Consider the following 22825-nt stretch of genomic DNA (forward strand, 5'->3'; position numbering starts at 1 on the left):
ACTACCATGATCTAGATCTCAACTCCGCCTTCAGCAGTCGACTGGCTTTAAAGAGTGCTGTCTCAGCTTTGTCAAACAGCTGTTTTCTGCACTATCCACTGATCTGCCGCTGGTCCTGTGGATGTCTTTTCACTATACGCATCATCTGAAAACATCTCAGCAAAAATGGTGCTGATATTTCTCTCACTCGCTCACTGAGGACTTGATTTGATTTTGTCTTTGATTTCTTTCCCTTCCTTTCCTCCCAAGATTGCTCATTTCCTCTCACAGTCGATCACTGAGAATCAATTGGAAGCCAATGTCTGGCTGTTTCGGCTCATGCTTGTGTTTAAAACAGTTGTCAGCATGGACAGTTCAGTGCACTCCTTTGATTTTTTTTATTTTGATGGTAAAAATCTCATTGAGAACATAATCATGTACACTGTTTGAGATAAGATAATATATGACACCCTTATTCATTTGTCTGGGTAGAGGGTTGTAATTTATTTTATTTTATTTTAAATAACCAGTGCAACCTCATAGATATAAGTATGAAGTTTTGAAGAAAAAAAAACTGTAAAAAGTGCAATTATTTATGTTAGAAATGTTGATTTGTGTATAAAAATCCAATAGAGACAACATTTTATGATTCCTACTATACAGTACATTTTCCCTTGATATGTGTTAAAATATATTATATAAATAACCTTTATTTGACCCTCTATTCTAACACTTTCTATTCTATTTTAATTCTACTTTATCCATTTTTATCTTTTTAATTTTTTTATTTAAAAACAAACAAACACTAGCTTTCTATTTTATCTTCTTGTTTTTCTTTGTGTGTGTGTATGTATGTGTGTGTGTGATATATATATATATATACACCTTGCTACGTGTACTGCGTTGTTAACCGAGACTTGTCATTTGCACTTATATATTGTTGCTCTTTTGTTAGTTTTGACTGCTTTTATTGTTTTCATTTGTAAGTCGCTTTGGATAAAAGCGTCTGCTAAATTGCTATGAAAGCCACACATCTTACGGAAATCATGTTGGTTATTGTAGTTATTATTTTATGTATTTTTTATAATTTTTTGCAATATCACCATAAAGTGAACATATTATCAAAATAAATATAAATAAAAGCAATATTTACTTTGGTTGAAGCAGATTTTTTTTCCCCATTTTCCTGTAACATGAAAACTCAAAAGCAATCTTCTTATTTTCCATCGTGCCTAACATCCTGTCTCCCCCCTGCAACCCTTTTAAATTATATACAAAATTGAAAGTATATATTAAATATGTATGTATTTTTGAGCACAGAAGGTATAAGGCATAACAGTAGGCTAATGCAACAATAAGCCAAATACATCTCAATTTAAACCTATTAAGCCATGTTCTAATATAGTTTGCTACTGTCAATGTTGTGAGCCTGATAACGACTTGACTGAATATAATATAAAGAGCAGGCTATTATTTTGTATCATAAATATCCCATTCATAAATAAGTATAATATTATTTTCATAACAAGCACATAACGTTCAAACTCATTGTGACCCTGACAAAGTACATTCTCTCAGCGCCGAAACCCCGCCCCTCTCGTCCGCTCGCAGCCAATGAGGAGTGGAGGAGGCTTGTCTCTGAAATAAATGAGATATTTTCATGGTGTGTATGGGAAGCGTCAGGTTTGAGCATCCGACATACGCGCAGCTGCACAGAGTGGACCTCCGGAGTCTACATTTATTTAGTGCTTCTTGGACACCGGGTTAAGTTAATGTGTCGACCGAGGGGAAACAGCAGACTTTAATCGCGTCAGTCGTTAATGGTTATGGGATTGCTTCACCTTAACTTCCAATTCACAAGAGACCTATCTACCTGGAGAGAGAAGAGTGAAGACAGAGCGACCGCTTCTCCTCGCGATAGTTTTTCTTCACCCGGATTACACGGCACAAGACGTTGGAAATATACTCGATAGCGGGAACAGAGAGTGGGATGCTTGGTTTCCAGGGCTCTTCTCGCTTCGTGATGATGTTTAAAACAAGTTGAACTGAGCCACATTTTCAAAGGTCACCCTCAACAATCTCCCTATGCTTTGCTTTTACAATCATTTGCTTTTAACTGTAGAACTGTAGAGGTTGTTGACTTCAGTGGTTGGAACATCGGACACCTGGAGAAGGTAAACTTATAATAAATATGATCAAATGAAACTACAAGTTGGCTATAAATATAATACAATATTTAAAAGAATATATAATTTAAAAACGAATTATAATCACAAGCATGATCTTTACATAATCCTTTTATTTGCGTTAGAGAAATGCATGTGACTTAATTTTACTGTATTGATGAGAAGAATGTTTCTGAAACACAGTATGGCTTGAAAATGGCTGACAATTACAATATAATATATATTATGCGTATGTATGGAAATCTATTTAATAGCTTAAGTCTATTTTTATACTTTATATCAGGGGATTTCAATTTTTAAAGACCCTGGGACCCCCGGCCAAACGACCCAGGGATCTCCATATAAAAGATGCTATTTTTTTTTTCCGGTAACATGTTATAATAATTTTCATTAAGAGTGATAATGAATAATGCTACATTATATAGTGCTTAACAATAGTCAGAAAGATAAAAATTAGTTAAGAATTAGAAATGATCAAGTATATCATTATATATTGTCTCCACAGACCCCCCTAGTCTTTAGGAACCCCAGATTGAAAACCCTGGATTGAAAATGTCTTTACAGCTGTGGTAGAAAAAAAGGAGGTGTCAGGAAACTGTTATAGGCTACACACTTGAATTTACTGTATTGTCTTTGTTGTTTCAGAAGGTGAGGAAAGTTTGGAGAGAATGTCGAGTCGCAGGGTGAAGCATGAGCTGCCAGTGTACTGATTTTAGACTGGCGTATCTGATGAGTCTATGGGTGTGTGTTGTACTAAGCCTTCACTGCTGGGTTCTAGCCCCTGTGGCAGCCTCCCATGATGCCGCTGGTCCATTTGGGTGGCTCCTTTCAGATAAAGGGCCTTTTCATCACTCACAGGAATTTGCCGAATTTGTGGAGCGTTATCAGCAGGGCTTCACAACCAAATATAAGATTTACAGGTGAGTTGGATAATTACTTCTGTTATTTATTGCCACTGGTGTGTAGAATGTGTTGGAATGTTTCATGGTATGCAGAATTATATGGTTCATTTATTTGTACACATATTACCATATAACAAAGTTAACAAGAAACTTTGATGGAGGCAGGCTTGTTTTGTTTACTGGTGTGTAAACTTTAGATTAGAATAGAAAAGAAACTTCCATATGCAAATTGCCACATGACTGTACTGATGGAAATTTTGGGGTATTTTTGCTATGCAATATAAACAAGACCATGTGTATATATTTATATATATATGGTATTTTTGGTATACATATATACGGTAAATATGTATGGACGATATGGACTGGGGGAAAGTAGTAATTAGGTAGTAATTAAAATTTTTCAAATATGCTAAAATGTTACTGATGAATGTTAAAATATTTTTAATATGCTATAATGTTACTGATATGCTGGGTGAACAATGTGTTTCATGAGGAGCCACTTTTAAGAGTTTTTAAGAAACTAGACAACTGTTTTCAAGTTCAAAGTGTGGTTCGAAACTTTTAATACCAGATTATTAGTTGCAACTGATGTGAGGTGAGGTGTTGCGGGAACTTGTGCTGTGTTAGAGCTGAGGATTAGATGAAGTGATAAACAGCCCAAAAGGGGAGGAGAAAAAAAGCGGGAAAAGTGTTGGCTGAACTGAACCTGACTGACACGCTCATTTGGCAGGGCCGTTGGACCACACTGCCAGGCACAGATGGAGATGGCAACATTGGGGTTAGTCAGACGTTCTCTCCTCAACATACGTGTGTATCTGTGAATGCTCCACTGGCTTTATTTTTTTTGGTAGAGGCATACTATAGGAGTCAACAAAAGTACAGTTGTGCTTTCTCAATGTCAGATCTCCCCCTGCTGGTGGAAACCTGCGGCTCGCGTGCGCATGTGTGTGTGCGTGAGTCTACCTGATTTTACTTTGCATGCTAGACAGGGCTCCTATCCCAACATCCCTTGTGCCTGAATGACTTTTAAGTACCTTGCTTTCACACTGGCAGTACAGAGAGGGACAGGTTTGCATCTGCCACAGATCTGAGTTGAGAGAGAATCAATTCTGCTTCCTGGCCTCTTAACACTCTTTGTCTTGTATGAGACATTTGAGAAATGATAATGATGTGTGACATTGGAACAGTTTTATAAGCCAACATGTGTGTGTGCATGTGTCAGGCATTCTATCATCTCTTCTTTGGTCTTTTTATAGTCTACTTTGAAATTCAATGTTGTATTGGTTTGTACACTGAGAAAAGTGTAGAAGCAAGTTTCATTTAGAAATTGCCTGTAATTTTCGCAAATAATTACAAAGAAATGGTAATACGTTGAATTAAGTGGGAAATTTAGAAGTAGAACGACTGAAATCGTATTTTTTTGTCAAATGTTCTCCAGTAATTTTTTATTTATAACTTCGAAAACTCTCTCTCTCTCTTTCTTTCTTTTACAGTCTAGCGCTGCTTTTATATTCAACAACTCAAACCTGTGTTCATTACACAATCACAATAAATCTTGAGCCGCTGTCCCACCTGCTTGGTTGTAAAATCGGAAGTCTGAATAATAAATCCCTATTAATCTTAAAGTAAAATTTTAAAATTCTTAATTAAAAACATATATAACCATAGCACATAGCCAGACTGCTGCTTATCCAGCTTTGAATTAGGACCATGTTGAATAAATCAAGATTTCCCATTAAGAAAGCATCTGAAAGGGTTTAAGAGGAATAAATATAATTGAATTATTATGCATCCTAAAAAAATGTACAAGTCATAAGTGTTATTAATGCCTGAAGCATTAGAGGTCTATTAGCCTCCGGCCTCTTCAGAATTCAAGTAGATTTAGATGGAAAATGTTTAGCCTAACGACAATAATGTCTGAAGATTTTCCATAAAAGCCTCAGATCATTGATTGCTCAATTAGCTCTATACTTTGTGCTATTTTAGAGGGATATTTAACTTAATGCAGTCGTGTGTGTACTGTGTACAGGACATTACTGACAGCTAGGTTCTGTAGAAATTCTTTGAACTGCTCTTATCAAACGAATATATCTTGGTGTTGTCCTCGAAATCAAACTGGAGCAAAGACTGTGATGTTCACCGGTGTGGAATTTCAAATTAAACACATGAAGGGCTTCCGGTATGGCGTATTTGACAAGTTTTTTTTTTCATTCATGGAATGAAATGGTTGCATTGCACACCTCTTCTTTACTGTTGGATTTATTTTGTCCTTATCATATTATTTTCCTGCACCAGTTAAATGTGATACAAGTCAAGGAGAATTTAATTTAAATCCAACAGCACGATATTGCTTTTACAAAGGTTATTTGAACAAGAATAACTCTTTGAATTACTCACATTTTACACACAATATGGTCAGTTATTTTGTTTATTTTTGCATCACCAAGGGAAGTAGTTCCAAAAGCAATCAAATCAGCTAGCAACTTGGGTGAATTATGGCAATCTTGGGCTTCGTTGCATTTTTGATCTTCATACCAATAAATAGGACTTTATCATACAACAACCCAACTAGAATATTCGGTAACATTTATAATGTACATTCTAATGCATTATATCTTTTCATAAATAATTGTAATGAAAGTTAAAATGCACTACAATATTTGCAGATACCTTTTTTACATCTGAAATTGGTTGTTTGCCATGTGCTTTACTGCATTATACTTTCTAAAAGTGTAACAATGCATAGAAAATGTATTATAACTGTGGTTACAAGTATTCATGAAATCACACAATGCATTATAAGGTGAGTTATGGGGCATAATTCATGCAAAAATGCAAATGTGCATTCATGCTGGTCACATATTATTAAAGCACAGTTTGTGCTGAATATAGTGTAATCAGACTGTAGTCATTAATATATTATAAGTAGCTTAAATAAATACAAACATCAGGGCATGTCAAAACATCTCCAGCCCTCCCAAAACATGAAGAAGGCTAAAATACTTTTTAATAAAAGATATATAAAAAATGTAATTAAAGTATTACTGAATACTAATGCTATCTGATAAAGCTATCATAGATCAGAAATGTATACAACAGAGATTGGGTGTCCCAGAATACCCTAATTGACCCTATATAAGAGAACAAGAGAAGGTGGGTGGGAGTGTGTGTGTGTGTGTGTGTGTGTGTGTGAGAGAGAGAGAGAGAGAGAGAGAGAGAGAGAGATCAACAGAAGGAGAGGGAGAGAGAGATATCAGGCTAGTAGCGTCAGGCCCTAGCTAATCGTCTCATTATTTATGTTTCAAGACATGTATATCCCCTGAGTATGCTTGCACTTGCATTGGAAACACAATCAAGGACAAAACACCTACTGGCTGCTCGGTCATTGCTATGGTAGATTGTTTTCCTAGTTCAGTTTATCAGGGCCAGAGCTCGACTGAGAGAGACGAGCTGTTGGACTTCCCTTATGGGAATTGAATGATGGAAGTGCACAGAGGTGCATATGTTAAGTCATATCTCACAACTGACAGGAGCGATGATGACTTGGGCTTTGATGACTCAATATTTCAGTATGAAGAAATACTCTTTGAATATAGCGAATGTCCTTTGTTGACCAATTAGCTCTAAATTTAGGTCCAAAAAAGTTTATTGAGTCCTAAATGACTTATGCAGTGGAATGAGTGAGACCTTAATGAGCGTGTTTACATCAGATTAATGTTAGCATGAAGAAGTGTTTGATAAACACAACTAATGAGGTGTAGCCTGAGCTCTCAATTTGCCTCAGGTTAGTCTTGAAATAAAAATCAAGTTAAGACCACAATATAAACACAGGTACTATAATAGTAATAATTAATAGTAATAACAGCAATAAACTAACTACTATAATAATTTTATATGACTTTTGAAATTAGAGCTGTCTAAAAAGGTTTCATTGAATGTTTTGTTAGTATTTTCAACTTAAAACAAGAAAACACTTTGTTTTCATGTTAAAACATGTAGATGTTCTATTCATCAAAGAATTCTGAAAAAAAAAAGAGATTTCTGAAGGTAATGGAGATAATAAGTAATGACTTGTAAAAATTCAGCTGTAGCATCACAGGACCAGTTTGTTTAAAATTTTATCAGGGCCAGGGCTTGACTGAGAGAGATGAGCTGTTAGACTTTCCTTATGGGAATTGAATGATGGAAGTGCACAGAGGTGCATATGTTAAGTCATATCTCACAACTGACAGGAGCGATGATGACTTGGGCTTTGATGACTCAATATTTCAGTATGAAGAAATACTCTTTGAATATAGCGAATGTCCTTTGTTGACCAATTAGCTCTAAATTTAGGTCCAAAAAAGTTTATTGAGTCCTAAATGACTTATGCAGTGGAATGAGTGAGACCTTAATGAGCGTGTTTACATCAGATTAATGTTAGCATGAAGAAGTGTTTGATAAACACAACTAATGAGGTGTAGCCTGAGCTCTCAATTTGCCTCAGGTTAGTCTTGAAATAAAAATCAAGTTAAGACCACAATATAAACACAGGTACTATAATAGTAATAATTAATAGTAATAACAGCAATAAACTAACTACTATAATAATTTTATATGACTTTTGAAATTAGAGCTGTCTAAAAAGGTTTCATTGAATGTTTTGTTAGTATTTTCAACTTAAAACAAGAAAACACTTTGTTTTCATGTTAAAACATGTAGATGTTCTATTCATCAAAGAATTCTGAAAAAAAAAGAGATTTCTGAAGGTAATGGAGATAATAAGTAATGACTTGTAAAAATTCAGCTGTAGCATCACAGGACCAGTTTGTTTAAAATGTAAGTATTTTAAATTGCATAAATATTGCTGTTTTACTATCATTTGATCAAATAAATGCAGCTTTGGTAATTAGACTTCTCTAGAAAGAATATTTAAAGGAGCAGTTCACTCAAAAATAAACATTTGCAAAAAATATACTCACCCTCAGGCCATCTAAGGTGTAGATGAGTTTGTTTCTTCATCAGAAATGATTTAGAGAAATGAAACATTACATCACCTGCTCACCAATGGATCCTCTGCAGTGAATGGGTGCCGTCAGAATGAAAGTTCAAACCGCTGAAAAAAAACATCACAATAATCCACAAGTAATGTATTGCATGTGTGTGTATAATGTTGCAGTGTTGTGCATTTACTGTACATGGCTTTCTCTGTGAATGCTGACAGACTAACAGGCTCTCAATCAGTGACTGACACCTTTTGACATGTTTCCGTGCAGCAAGCATTCATTACATGAGAGTTTCTAGATTTATGGACTGCTTGAGTTGCAGCCTGACACAGATAGTCTTAGATACAAATGCCATCCATCCTTGCTGTGAGTGTGTTAACCGATTTGTAGGTCAACGTAGTGAAATAACAGCCTCAAACATGATTAAAAATGCAAAAGAACATGCACATATATTTTCAGTGCAGAGTGCAAATTCGGATAAATTGGCTTTCGCAGATACAAATGAGCTATGTAATGTATTGCAAGCTTACAGAATAAATATTACTGTTCAAAAGTTTGGGGGCTGTAAGATTTTATTTATTTTTTTATCTTAAAAGGCTCCTCTTACCAAGGCTGCACTTATTTGATAAAAAATACAATAAAATAGTAATATTGTGAAATATTATTAAAAAGTAATAGGCTATATTCCTGTGCTAAAGCTGAATTTCCAGCAGACAGTCTTTGTCAGATGATCCTTCAGAAGTCTTTTTTTTTTTTAAATGCTGATTTTGTGCTCAAGAAACAGTTTTTATTACTATAAAGGTTGCAAACAGTTGTGCTGCTTAATAGTTTTGTGGAAACCATGATACTTCTCTTTTTTCAGGATTCTTTGATAAATAGAAAGTTAAAAAGAACAGTCTTTATTTAAAAGAGAAATCTTTTAATATTATAAAGGTCTTTACTGTCCTTGCAGACTAAAAGTATCACTGACCCCAAACTTTTGAACAGCATTTATTTGCATACATCTGCATTTTGTTGCATGCAGTTTTGAATTCTCTCGTTCCCCTTTTCTTCCACTTGTATAAAAAATTCAAAACTGTGGTGAGAAGTGCCCTCTGCCATGTCAAAAATTATCCAACTTTTAAAAACGGGTCTTGAGACCCTTTGATTTCTGTTCCATTACATTGCACTTCTAGGTTAACTGTTTTTGAACGTGAAAATGTGTTCTGTGTGAACAGCTTTTTACTAATTTTGTACTTCTTGCTTTCTGTAAATGTGGTTTGGTGGGGCGTGATACCTACAGTAGCATCTGTCTGTGAACTCGCAAAAATATTAATATCATAGTTCAAACTAGATGGATGGAAAATCCTGTATTACAGAAATTACATATGGAATGGAGCATGACTGATTGTTCCAATTTTATTTTTTGTGTTAATTTTTTTTTATAATTAATCACATTACATTTTTAGCCAACTTGAAACTAATTAGTTTAATAATCGAATGTAATTTAGCTTAACACAAAAACTTTTTTGCCTATCCACAAATCTCATTCAGAGCGTGTTGCATAATATTGCAAAAATGTTGCATAAATCTGACTCATTCTTCTTAATGAAGACAGAATGTAAGAGTCATCCGGATGTTTCAAACACAGAGCTGACATTATAACAAGCTGGTCTCATTTGCTTGTACTGTGACATTCTCGGTCTCCCTTTGGCTTCAGACTGCTTCCTCTGGAGCATGTTCTCACCGTTGACTCTATGTAGCCGTGGGTCTCTGTGGGGAAGTCTGGCAGGTAGTTCTTCAATATGCCTTCTCCTGCTGTGAGGCTGTAGCGTGGGCTCAGTGGTGGATTAGCCTCCAGCTCCATCCATAACTGTCCATCAAGAACTTTTGTTCTGACACAGTGTCGATCATACTTTCTCTCTCCATTTCATCTCTTTCTGTCCCTCTTCCCCTCCATTTGTCTTTCTCGGTCTCATTGTCTTTTCCACTGTCAATAAGTGTCATCTGTTATTATTTAGATACACACTTAGCAAGCCATATTCTGTAATATAATATATAGGGTATAATGAGGCAAAATGACCCCTAGGGTATGCTCTGCTAAATTTTGACATTTGTGACAACATTTGTCTGAGATTTATTCATCAGATCAATTTTCAGGTTAGAGATTTGCATACAGTATTTTTAGTTTGAGTCAACAAAATGGATAAGATGCAATTAATTTTAAATAAGATCATTTACTATTTTACATTAATAAAAATTAAAATGATTGTTAAATGCACATTGTTCTTAAAATGCCTTTCCCCAGCTTCTGTAATCTTGTTAGGGTAGAATTTTATATTACAGTCCTGTTCCGCATGTACATAATATGTACTTATTATAGTAATTACCATAACTAGGTACTAACACTGAACCTACCCCTAAACCTAACCTTAAGCCATGTAGTTACCTTATATTACAGTACTTTCTTAGGTAAGTACACTGCAAGTAATTGCATGTACTGTAAAATAAAGTAGAGGAAAATTATATTAAAAAGATTAAAGAGAAAAATAATTTCAAAATGAAAATTCTCCTCAATTTGTTTCAGACCTGAGTTTCTTTCTTCTGTTGAGCAAAAAAGAAGATATTTTGAAGAATGTATAACCAAACAGATGGCGGTAGCCATTGACTTCCATAATATGGGGAAAAAATGCTATGGAAGTCAATGGCTACCGTCAACTGTTTGGTTACCAACATTCTTCAAAATATATTATTTTGTGTTCAGCAAAAAAAAAAGAATGGTTTGGTGGAAATATCACCAAATCACAAACTCCAATCAGGCTCCATCTAACCTCACCCTGCTTTGGAACAACCCTGACTTCACAAGCAACAAAAAAACACTCAATTTCCATAAATGGGCAGCAAAGGGCATCACACATATTAATCACATTTTTCAGTCTAACAACCTGGTTTAATTTTCCTACTTAGCCCAGGAGTACGGTATCGGGAGCAATCAATTCTTAAACTATTTGCAACTCAAATCATCTAAAATCAACACCAGAACCATCAATCTTCACCTTTCTTCTGCAGTAGCAGATTTAGTTAATATATCCTCCCCGAAAAAATTACTTTCCAAAATATACAAAACTATAACAAATTCAAATAAAATCGTAACTTTACCAACAATCAAATGGGAAGAAGACCTTTCTATTGCTCCTGATACCGACTTCTGGACTCAAATTTGTAAAAATATTTATTCCATGACTAAAAACGCCAACCTTCAGCTCATACAGTATAAGACTCTTCACAGAACACACTACACTGGGGAAAGGCTGTCTAAAATGGGATTCACATCAGAAACTTGCTCGCACTGCTCACAAAAAAATTGTCCGGACACATATATCCATGCCACATGGCACTGCCCACCCATTAAACACTTTTGGAAAGACGTCACTGAATCCCTATCCCGCCTCCTGGGCTGCCACATCCCATTATCCCCCTTACTCTGTCTACTGGGTGATCTATCAACTCTCAATCAGGAAATAATAAACAAAAGGATACTCCTCGTAGCTTTAGCCATCGCCAAGAAAACTATCTTCTTGAACTGGAAATCCCGAAACACTATTCACATAACGCATTGGAAAAATTTGCTCACAGACTACATTTCCCTAGAACATTTCTCACCTCCTTACAACTATACTTTGGAACCACAACACTCCAGATCAGACCTCATTCAACTTTTACAAATCTGACACACTCATCCTACTAATTTATTTATTCACATATTATTATACATATTTATACAAGGTTTTAATAATACTATGAGTGTATTCAATATTGTTTTCAATTTTAGTATTATTATCATTATTAATATCATAGAAACATTGAGCAGTAATAAGATGATGTTGATGTGATGATATTTTATATAAGGATGGTAAATGGTTTAATAATCATAACACAAAATATATATACCTAAAATATATAAATATAACTAAATCAAATCTGCACCCAATATATACCACACATGTTTTTAATGCACCACATGCTGATTTTAATGCACCACACGCTTCTTTTAATGCACCACATCAGCTTAGGCATACATACATATACATATAGTAATCTTACCGTGAATTGGAAAGGAAAAAAACAACAACAAAAAAACATTGACACAGAAGCTAGAATATGTGTGGTATGTGTTGGGTATGTGTCATTATTAGATTATTATTATTACGATTGTTATTACATTATTATTATTATTATCATTACTTTTATTATTATTGATATTACTGTTGCTGTCATCACAAGGTATTATTATCATCACCATCTTTAGTATTATTATTATAATGCATGCTAGTACTACTTGAATACTACTACTATTATTGTCAGATGGTCATCACTGTTTATTTTCATTGCTGTTATTATCATTGCTGTTCTATTGCTGTTTTTGTGTTTTGTGTTCACCGTATGTTATATGTTTTGCACTCTTAATTAAAAAAAAAAAAGAAACTTTGAACCAACTTGAGGTTGAGTAAATGATGAAAAATTTTCATTTTGGGGTGAACTATCCCTGTAATATGCTAAAATATGAAGGCCAGCACTGACACTTTGTATTTTGCATTCTGCATTTCTTAGCTAGTATTTTCTTTTATCATACCAAATTAATAGTAACATAGTGGAAGCAACTCAATATAGTGATGATCATTCTTTTAAAGTTTTCTCTATATCTATAATCTCTGAAGTATAAAATAAAGTTGCAGTGCTAAAAGTTATATAAGGAACATTTAACTGTATTGTGCTGAACAGCTTTAGCTGTAAATGACAGACAGAAAAAGGATAGTGGCAGCTGATTTTCTCAAAAAAATTCCATCTGTTCTCATCGAACTGACTCCTCTTACCATTTATCCGTGAAAGAAAGAAGCTTGCCATTGTTACAGATTAGTCCCAGTCAGCCCATCTTCAGTGCAAAAGTCACAGGAAAAAAAACAAAACAAAACAAATTGCACCATTATGTAGAGGACAACAGCTTTTAAAGCAGTCCAGAGTAATTCCTAAAGCTGAAGTTGGAAAAAAATAAAGAGAATGCATAATATGATTTGAATTGCAGGCATGGGGGTCATGCAGTCATCGCATTTTCTCCTCAGCAGGTCTTAACTGAATATGCGTTGTAGTCAAGCTGCGTGAAGGTTTCTCAGACCTCTCTTTAAACATTTTTTTTTTTTTACTTTGGGGAATATACAGGATGGCAATTTCAAAAAAGCTTAAACTGTACTGTGGCTTACACTGAACCAGATATTAAAACAAACTCTCCCAGCTGTTGAAAAAGTGATGTTCAGGATTTCTCCCTCCTGTGTCTATTGTGGCTCAAATGAAGGACATTTCCAAATAGGGTGTATGTGTGTGTGTTTTTGCGTGACCTTGCAGAGAGTTTGGGCGCTGGAAGGTGAACAGCCTGGCTCTGGAGAGAGAGGACAATGGCGTGGCTCTACCCCTCGATCCGGAGTTCATGCAGACCATCAGACAGTTGGGCCGCAGACCCACCCTCGGTGCCATTACCGAGAACATTATCAGGAAATATGGCACACACTTTCTGCTTTCAGCTACACTCGGAGGTACTTGAACAAAGCTGACTGTTCATTTACATTTATGCATTTTGGCAGACACTTTTATCTGCCTTTTTTTTTTAAATTCTACTTCCTTCTTTAACCACACATCCATTCTTCAAAACCCCCACTATTCAAAAACATTTTAGCCAAACCAATGTCTGCAAATGCGAACACATGAAAGTCTAGAGCTCTGACATCTGTTTTTGACACCAGTACTTTCTGGTGTCTTTATATATATCTATATATTCTTCTATGTGCATCATCCACACACTGCTGAACTCAATAATTCACTATGTTATTTGCGATTAAATACTTCATTCGTTTGACAGCCGTATTAATAAGATTTCATTAAAAACGTTAACATGAAACTTTATCTTTAATTGATACATTTTCATATATACTCATATTCATGAACCATGCATCTGTACAGCATTATGTAAAGTTTAAACAGGATTTTAATGACAGTTTACTTTCTCATTATTTATAAGTGCTATCTTTTATTTGATAAATTGTCCATTTTCTATTCCCTTCATCTTAGACATTCACTGTATAGATAATTCCCTTGCTTCGCTTTTCCTAACATACTTTTTTTTTTCTTCTTTATGAAGCCATTTTCCCCAGAATTCCGCACTCTTTTATGTTGCTTTGCCCTGTTGCAGGTGAGGAGGCGTTGACTATATTTGTGGACAAGAGGAGGCTAAGCCGGACGGCGGACCTGACTGACTCAAATGGCACGGCTGTGACTCTGGAGGCCCTGCACCAGCTGGCTGCCTCCTACTTCATAGACAGAGAGAGCACTCTGCGCAAACTGCACCACCTCCAGATTGCTTCCACTGCCATCAAGGTAACCCTGTAGCCTAGATGCGCACAGACCTGGGGACCTGACCCCCCGTTTGAGTGCTTATTTTTGGAAAGGAGTTGCACTTGAGCTCGGTTGTTGCTATTGTTTTGCAGCTGCATCATTCGGAGATCAAAAGAAGTGGGTTAAATGTTAGAGAAGCACAGCAGTTTTTCCTTCATTTTTGTTCTTGGTTGTAGAAATTATGAGGTATTAATGAATCACAGGTTTGAACAAAATGATGTGTGTGTGCACAGAGAAGCATTTGATTAAGTTAAATTGTGTTTGAAAGGCACTGTTTTTAAACACATATTCAGGTTTAAGCTCTTTGACACATCATATATCAGTTAACCCAAAACAAGTTACCCGTAGCAAGCAATATGTGATTGTGCTTGAAACAGCAGCCCACATACTCTGCACTACATGAGTTAAATGCCTTCTGTACAATGCATTCTATGCACTCCTAAATACATGTTGGAAAATTAAAGTTAGAATGGTGGTTTGAAAAACAGGATGGTTCTGTATTGATATCTGTCATATGTACTAATCTTTGTTGACCTCATTTTAAGGATGGGAATTGTAAATATTTTGATGATTCAGAATCCTCTTAATAATTCCAGTTCCTTAATGACTCCATTAAATATTCTTTTAATGCTTTTAAACAAGTGATATTTGGAACACTACTGTTCCAGAGTATTTCTAAAACATTTTGTGTGTATGTTTTTCTCCAATTCTCACCAAAGCTGCATTTATTTGATCAGTAAAAACCGTAATATTGTGAAATATTACTATTTAAAATTAGTCTTTTTAAATATATTTTAAAGTTTATTCCTGTTATGCTATTACATCACTGTAATTTATTCCTGTTTTATAAATGTTTTGTAACATTATAATTGTATTAACTGTCACTATTGTACCGTAGAACCGGTTCATAAGAGTCATTCATTCAAGGACTGCACTGGTTGCACTGTATGTATCATAACATTTATGAGAATGAGTCCTTCTGTAACTGGACTAGCCGTGTTGTGATAGTGCTATTAGTAGTGCAGTAAACAATGTTAGTATGGTATTCAATCAGCATCGTTGGAAGAACAGACAGCATCAGTCAGTTCCGGTATTTAAAAGAATGCAACTCTGTTCCCAACCCTACTTCACTGTAGTTGATTTGTATTTACCAGGAGCAAGACACATTGCCTCCTGACAGCAAGTGTCTTAGCTTAAGAGCTTATAAGCTATCTTGATTGAAGTGAGCAGATGGGGGTCCTTTTAGATGCCTTTATTTGCCTGGCATTTCAGGTGACTGATGTGAAATATTCTCAGGATCAGCAGTCTTTAATTCAGCCCATGGATTTTTACCTCACATGGATGAAGACGGATGTGAATACAAAGGCTCTCTACACCAAACTGGCGAGTCTTTCTGTGGCAAACATACAACGTTGGAGTGAGATTGGTCTGCTCAAATGGAAGAGCTATTTTCTTGGGGGAGGGTATAGAGGGAATATAGCAAATAAATAAATAAATATGAAGGTGCTGGTGGAATTATGCATCAGTGTGACAAATTGTTTGTTCCATTTCAATAATTTCTTTGAGAGCCCAGCCCATTCGTCAGCCATTTTGAATATAAGCGAGGTGTCAGGCTCTAATGAATAAGAGACTTATGAGGAGGATTTTCTGCACCACCAATAATAAATGAATCTTTAACCTCCACAGTCAGAGACGACGGTGGACAGAAAATGCGGTGAGTGCAGGTTGACATCCATCACAGCATTTAATTTTGATTTACAGGAGGATTGTTAGTTGAGGTTTATAACAATCAGATCATGTTTAGATACTTAAGGATGGTTGGAGTATTCAGGTCGCATGATGTCTCCTGACATGCCTTCTGGTGATATACTTGCAAGCCATCATGCTAAGTGGCCAGAATTTATAGGCTTGGATGAACACTAGGCAATGGGTCAAGGACTCATTAGAACTTTGATTTTCTAATGAGTGGAGATCAGTAAAAATATCAATTTTCTGATTAATCAGTTCATTTGAACAATACAATATTGATTAATTAATCATACCCCCGTGTTGCAGATGTCACAGAGACACTGCCTGCACAGACACAAACTCCTTTTATATACTACTCATCTGCATCAGTTTTCTATTCTGATCTAAATTCTGTGACTTGTTTGTCGCTCTTATTAAAAATAAATAAATGTCCTACTGAGCTCCCTGTGCAATGCATTTCATCGTCACCCACTGTATTTTTTTTTTCTGTAATCTGTCCAGAGATATTTGTCAGGTTAGTTAAGTAAGACTAAACTGTAACCAAATGCTACTCTAGACTGATTTGAAATAAAAAAGGAGTTTTTCACTGTACATGTTTGGTTTATTTAACATATTAGGATAATAATATAGTATACCCTGATGTGTTAAAGGTGGCATATCATGAACATTTTTATTCTTTCCGTTTAAGTGCTATAATCAGATCCCGGTGCATCTACCAACCCAGAAAACATGAAAAACAACAACCCAGTAAATTTTTTGGTAAGCCTTTCGCTGCAAGCTTGTGAAAAAAAACCGAGCTGCTCAGATTTCGCTCCCCCTGTGATGTAGAAAAGGGATCTTAATATAATATTACTGCCCCTTAATCTGCAGGCTTCCACCAACGGCGCCGCCATTTTTCCCAAGCGACAACATTGTACCAGTTCTAACGCCATGGCGAATGTTCGAGCAAAGCATGCTAACTGTTCTGTCTTTGGCTTCACTGACGAGCACAGAACACTGTTTAGAGCCACAGACTCAGAGGAGACAAGAGAGCAGTGGATTTATTGATTTATTTACTGTATATTATGCTGCTGCCACACAGATCTAATATAAACATGCGATTTCTTTCCCAGCTGTTTACCTTCACAGACATAACCAACTGTTTTTGTAACTCGTGTGTTTTTAACGTAAACCTCTGTGTATTTAATGGTTTAAGCAAAATAAGACATGAAAGAGAACTTAGGTTAGTACTTGAATGCCGCGTGACAGCCACTTTCTGTGCGTGTGCTTCGGATGTGTGCGATCAAAAAAACGGATATAAGAAGTTTAAACTAATATGGTTTATGATTTCAGCGCTATAGACATAATAATCAAAACCAAACAGGTGTTTTTTTAGCAGAATATCGTAGGTACGAACTGTAAAGGCACAGCCCTATTATGGAAAAGGGAGTGGGAGCAGAAGCTCATTGCATTTAGAAGAGGCATGCATGAAAACAGCATGTTTCTGCTTCCACTCAAAATATGCATTTTCAAAATGATATAACAAATGATCTGTGGGGTATTATGAGCTAAAACTTCACAGACACCATCTGGGGACACCTTAGACTTATATTACATATTGTAAAAAGGGGCATAACAGGGCTCCTGTAAAGGTATAGTCTGTCCAGAAAAAAAATTATGTCATCTTTTACACATCTTGTGTAAAAGCCAAACACAAAATAGGTTATTTAAAATAAAATTTGTCAACCAAACAGTTTTGGTTCCCATTGACTTTCTTTGTATTTTTGTCCAAAGGACATGTCAATAGGAACCTAAACTTTTCAAAATACATAATTTTTTTATGTTCCACAGAAGAAAGTCAGTCATACAGGTTTGGAACAACATAATGGTGATTATGTGATGTCTCTAAAGAATAAAAAAAAAAATTTTTTTTTTTGGGTGAACTCTCTCTTTAAATAAGGCAAATGCATTAAATAATAATATACATTATTTTTTAATACTAGTCAATTATACAATCTTTTATTCTGCATTCTTCTATGCAATGCATACTCGTACCACATTTTTCTCTGTTAAGCAATGGAATACATTTTGCATGATATGAATTCTCTCACCAACTCAGTGGCAGAGTATATGAACTGTAGAAAACTTTATGAAAGATTATGATTCAGAGAAAGAGTTAGGCATTTTGCCAATGGTAGTGCTTTGACGTTTGCCTGGGTCATCAGTCAAGCATCCCGAGCACAAGCTGGGAGGCATGAAAACTCTGCCAGCACCTCTACACCTCCCCCAGTTTCTCCCTCTTAAATGCCATAAACCAGAGCGAGAACTTCCGAATCCGGCTGCGAGGAAAGAACGCTTGAAAATCAAAAAGAATTTCCAGCTAATGCACACAGATGAAGCTCTCTTGTAGAGAGCATGCCTTTGTGTTTCATTCTAAGATTTCACAAGCTGAAGCTGAGAGCATTAACCACTACTAGCTTTGCAGAGGATTCCCTGCTGCTTTCAATAAAGTCCTATTTTCTGTAGAGAAGGGTATAATTCCATTCTAATGCACACTTTCCTCCAATGATAAGCTTCCCCCATTGCGCCCACTGAAATGAAGGATGCGCTAACCCACCGGAAAGGGCCTTTTTATGAAAACAGCTGCTCGAATATCTCAAAGATTGTTTCAATGCAGTGTAAAAACATGCCTGATGCAAACAGGAAAACGCCTATTGACTAATTCTCTCTGATACAGACCCCATTCTAGCCGGAACTTTGTTTAAAGCATTTGTATAATAAGCACCAGTGCTTATGATACATTAATGACATTTCTAGCGTATCAAAAAAGCTGGGATCGGCATCTTAAAATCCATTATTATTCAAATATGTGGCTACGCAGGCCCACTCAGTGATATTTTCCGCAGTCTTTGTTGGATTAATCACAGGTGGGAATTACAGAACTGTCTGTTTTTCCTCATTTACTGTTTGAGAAATGCAATGGATGGCTAATATTTATTTAGCAAATCATTTTAGTCACTTTTAAAGGATTTTTATGTGCTGTGATTATTATCCATTCTATTTACAGTGCAGTGTTTGAGTCTCTTAGCTGGCAGTAAGAGACAAAAGAAGTGACACAGTAACTATGTATAGAATGACACATCTAGGAGCGTGGGCACCAGGTCTTCTTTAATAAAGACAGAGGGAACAGTCTTATGAACTTCAGAGTGATTGAGAGTGAATGTTACAAGTCACAACTGACCCATTTCCTTGAATACATACCTTCAGTCGCAGCCACACTGAAAGCGACCCTTATGCCAGTTACTGATCTCATTAAAGGCTGCTGCTAGAAGTTCTGATGTAGTCAGCACAAATAAAACACTGCAGATAATTTGAAAAAATACATCATTTTCAGTCTACATGGTTTGTACTCAGCATCTATAATGGATGGCACATAGTGCACACTCAGGTAAATTCCGAATTTCCAATTCAGATGCACTTGCTGCAGCAACAGTTCTTTTCTCCGTTTCATTATAGAAAGCCCAAGTTCTGCACATGCTCCGCTCCATTGGGCCCTTGTTGCGGGCCGGCTCATTGCTATGCATAGAAAAACCCATCTTTATACTTGCAATTGGTCAATTTTCCATTTAAGTCGGACATCTGTCTTTGTTAGAAATTAATCTGCTGATCCCTGTAGAGGCTCCTTGGACTTTAATTAATTGCGTGGACGCGTCAATAAGAGGAATGGAAATGCCAGCGGTAGGCTTGCTGAACTTGTGCTTTTCCTCCTGATTCGGCTTTCACCACTCTCACTGGCTTGAAAGTTATTTCAACACGCTGAATGGAAATTAAATAAAGCAGCTCTCGATAATGGGGATTTGCTGCTTGTGTAACACATTAGAAATGCTTCCTTGGCTTTTCCAGGTCCTCAGTCATTTTCAGTGGTTCACTTGCATGACAACAACTGCGTTCAGCTTGGAGGGTTCACTATAGTGTTTACTTTATCTAATTTTATCCGCTTCACCGTTTATCCAGTGACCCTTGAGTAGATGTCGAACAAAGGCAACTTTTCTTCCAACACAAAAGAAGAAAAGTTAGTTTCGCCTGACGGAAATCTCGGGTCACCATTAATCTACAAACACGACATGGAGACTTTTATTCACTCACCGGGGGAAATATTAAAGAAGACAATGTAGAACAGAGAACAATTTGTAAGTGACAGGTAGGGAGATATATTTGCCCACAGGCAGTGAGTTTTCTTCCCATGTGTCAGCCGAGCCTTGATATACAGTGACTTTTGTCAGGGAAAAAACTGAAGCTTTTGTCAGGAATGATTGAGCTGCAATTGTGCACCATTTGAACACAAATCTTGGATGGGAACAAAGATACCGTGTCGATAGTTTTGTCAGTGAGGTGTCAGTGATATGGATATTCTACTTGTACGTATACCTGTTTGTCTGCTCTGGAACATTAATCCATTTGACTTACAACCATTTCTTCTAACAGTTGCATTTCTTTTCAGTATATACTGTGCCTTTCAATATAATACATAGTTCCACAACGGCAGCTATGTTGGACTTGAAATATCTATGTTGATATGTACTAAATTGATTGTAAAATTAAAGTCGCATTCAGCCACAAGTCCATTACCCTTCACTATTTACGTACACTGAAAGTGCATTACATTCACTGTGAAATATTGCCTTATACATTAGTGAATTTGGTCCAAATAATACCATAGCTTTCTCAATAACATTAATGTCCTTGGTGTAACGGTGCAGTCGTTATAGTGTTCTGGACAGACGTTTGAGCTCCTTTACAACATAGTTATTATATGGTTCTTATATTCTACCAGCAATTCTGTGTAGTTGTGTCTAAAACAATATGCCTTTTTTGAGCTTGTATAAGCACTGGATAAATCTATGTTACTTTAATTTCACAGGACAGTCATCTGCCTGCTCTGCATATTTAATGGCTTCAGTGTCATTTCTGTCTCTGTTTTGCACAGAGTATTGTCATGTGCTTTCTCTTGTCTTCCCTTAAGGTGACCGAAACAAGGACAGGCCCTCTTGGATGCAGTAACTATGACAACCTCGATTCTGTCAGTTCCGTTTTGGTTCAGAGTCCTGAAAACAAGATTCATCTACAAGGTAGCGCATGTATTATTTAACTATATCCCAGACTTTCCAATGATATTATCACTTGTTTAATTTCATTCTTCTATGCTGATATTGAAAGAGGCAGCAGCGTGTTCACAGAAATATTCTTTTGTTGTAAAAGCACACTTAGGCTGTAAAGGTTTCAACGAAATGTAGCTTATGAAAATATATTTTGAAAGACACTTATAGATACTTATAATACTAAAAATATTTTAAGTGAAACCAGTATTTTATTATACAATTCAATAGTTTTAAGGTTGGTAAGATTTTTAAATGTTTTTGAAATAAGCCTCTTATGCTTACCAAGGCTGAATTATTTGGTCAAAAATACAATAAAACTGCAATATTATGAAAACATAATTACAATAAAATAATTCATGTTTTGTATTTTATTATATTGTGATGGCAAAGCAGAATTTTCAGCAGCCATTACAGTCTTCAATGTCACATGATCCTTCAGAAATCATTCTAATATGCTGATTTAGTGCTCATTAAATTTTCTTAGTATTATCAATGTTGAGAACAGTTGTTCTGCTTAATATTTTTGAGAAAACTGATACTTTTTAGTGTTATTTGATGATTATAAATATAAGTCTTCTGTAACATTATAGATGCCTTTACTCTTTTTTTTTTGTTGTTGTTCAGTTGAATGTAAAAAAAATAAAAACTGATCCCAAACTTTTCCAAGGTAGTGAATACTGGTTTCATTTTTAATGCATATTATGTATTTTTATATAATTTTGTCTTCTTCTAGGGCTTCAGGCCATTCTGCCAGAATACCTAAGGAGCAAATTTGTGGAGGCAGCTCTCAGTTATATTGGCTGCCACTCCGAGGGCGAGTTTGTGTGCCGGGATAATGACTGCTGGTGCAAATGCAGTGTTGATTATCCCCAGTGCAACTGTCCCAGTGAAGACCTGAAGGCTATGCAGGACAGTCTGAAACTCATCAGAGAATCATGGATGCAAGCCAACCAAGAGTTTGAAGAGTCTGGTAAGATTCTGCAATATTAAATTTTTTAAATATAATAGTAACTTTTTGAAGGAACATGGTGAATAATTAAAATCAATTAAAAAATGTCTTAATTTACTTAATTTCTTCTGTAAAACACAAAAATAATTTTTTTTTTAAGAATTGTATGTACTGTCTTCTCTGTCCCATGTAATTGGAAATAGTAGAGAGACTAAGCCTTCCAATCTTCTAGAAGGACACAAGCATGCCATAAATGTATGTTCTGTCATGCTCATGGGAGAAGTAGCAGTTTATGAACATATTATTTATTTGACTCAGAACATAGAATTAATTGATTTAAAAACCAGTCTGAATGATTTTTTGATTCATGACTGATATGGTTCTTGGCAGTTCTCACTAACCCCGTGAATAATAACTTAAATGTCAGTCTTCTGTATGTTTTTGTATAACTTAATTAAACAGAGTCATATGGACCACTTTTATGATTCTTTATCATATAGGGAGGAGGGGG

General features: G+C 35.7%; 1 protein-coding gene across 1 annotated transcript in view; it reads left to right on the forward strand.

The window, feature by feature from the left end:
* Positions 1-1705: 1705 nt before the first annotated feature.
* Positions 1706-22825, forward strand: part of LOC107585174 (BMP/retinoic acid-inducible neural-specific protein 3-like) — a 30323-nt gene continuing 9203 nt past the window's right edge. Inside the window, exons 1-6 of the mRNA XM_016272082.1 lie at positions 1706-2153; positions 2811-3085; positions 13435-13622; positions 14276-14460; positions 21230-21335; positions 22099-22335. Of these exons, the coding sequence (XP_016127568.1) occupies positions 2856-3085; positions 13435-13622; positions 14276-14460; positions 21230-21335; positions 22099-22335 (946 nt within the window). The 5' untranslated portion in view covers positions 1706-2153; positions 2811-2855. The remainder of the gene's footprint in view (positions 2154-2810; positions 3086-13434; positions 13623-14275; positions 14461-21229; positions 21336-22098; positions 22336-22825) is intronic.

The sequence above is a fragment of the Sinocyclocheilus grahami genome, unplaced genomic scaffold, assembly GCF_001515645.1.
Source record: "Sinocyclocheilus grahami isolate Dianchi unplaced genomic scaffold, SAMN03320097.WGS_v1.1 scaffold67.1, whole genome shotgun sequence".
Classification (NCBI taxonomy): Eukaryota; Metazoa; Chordata; class Actinopteri; order Cypriniformes; family Cyprinidae; genus Sinocyclocheilus; species Sinocyclocheilus grahami.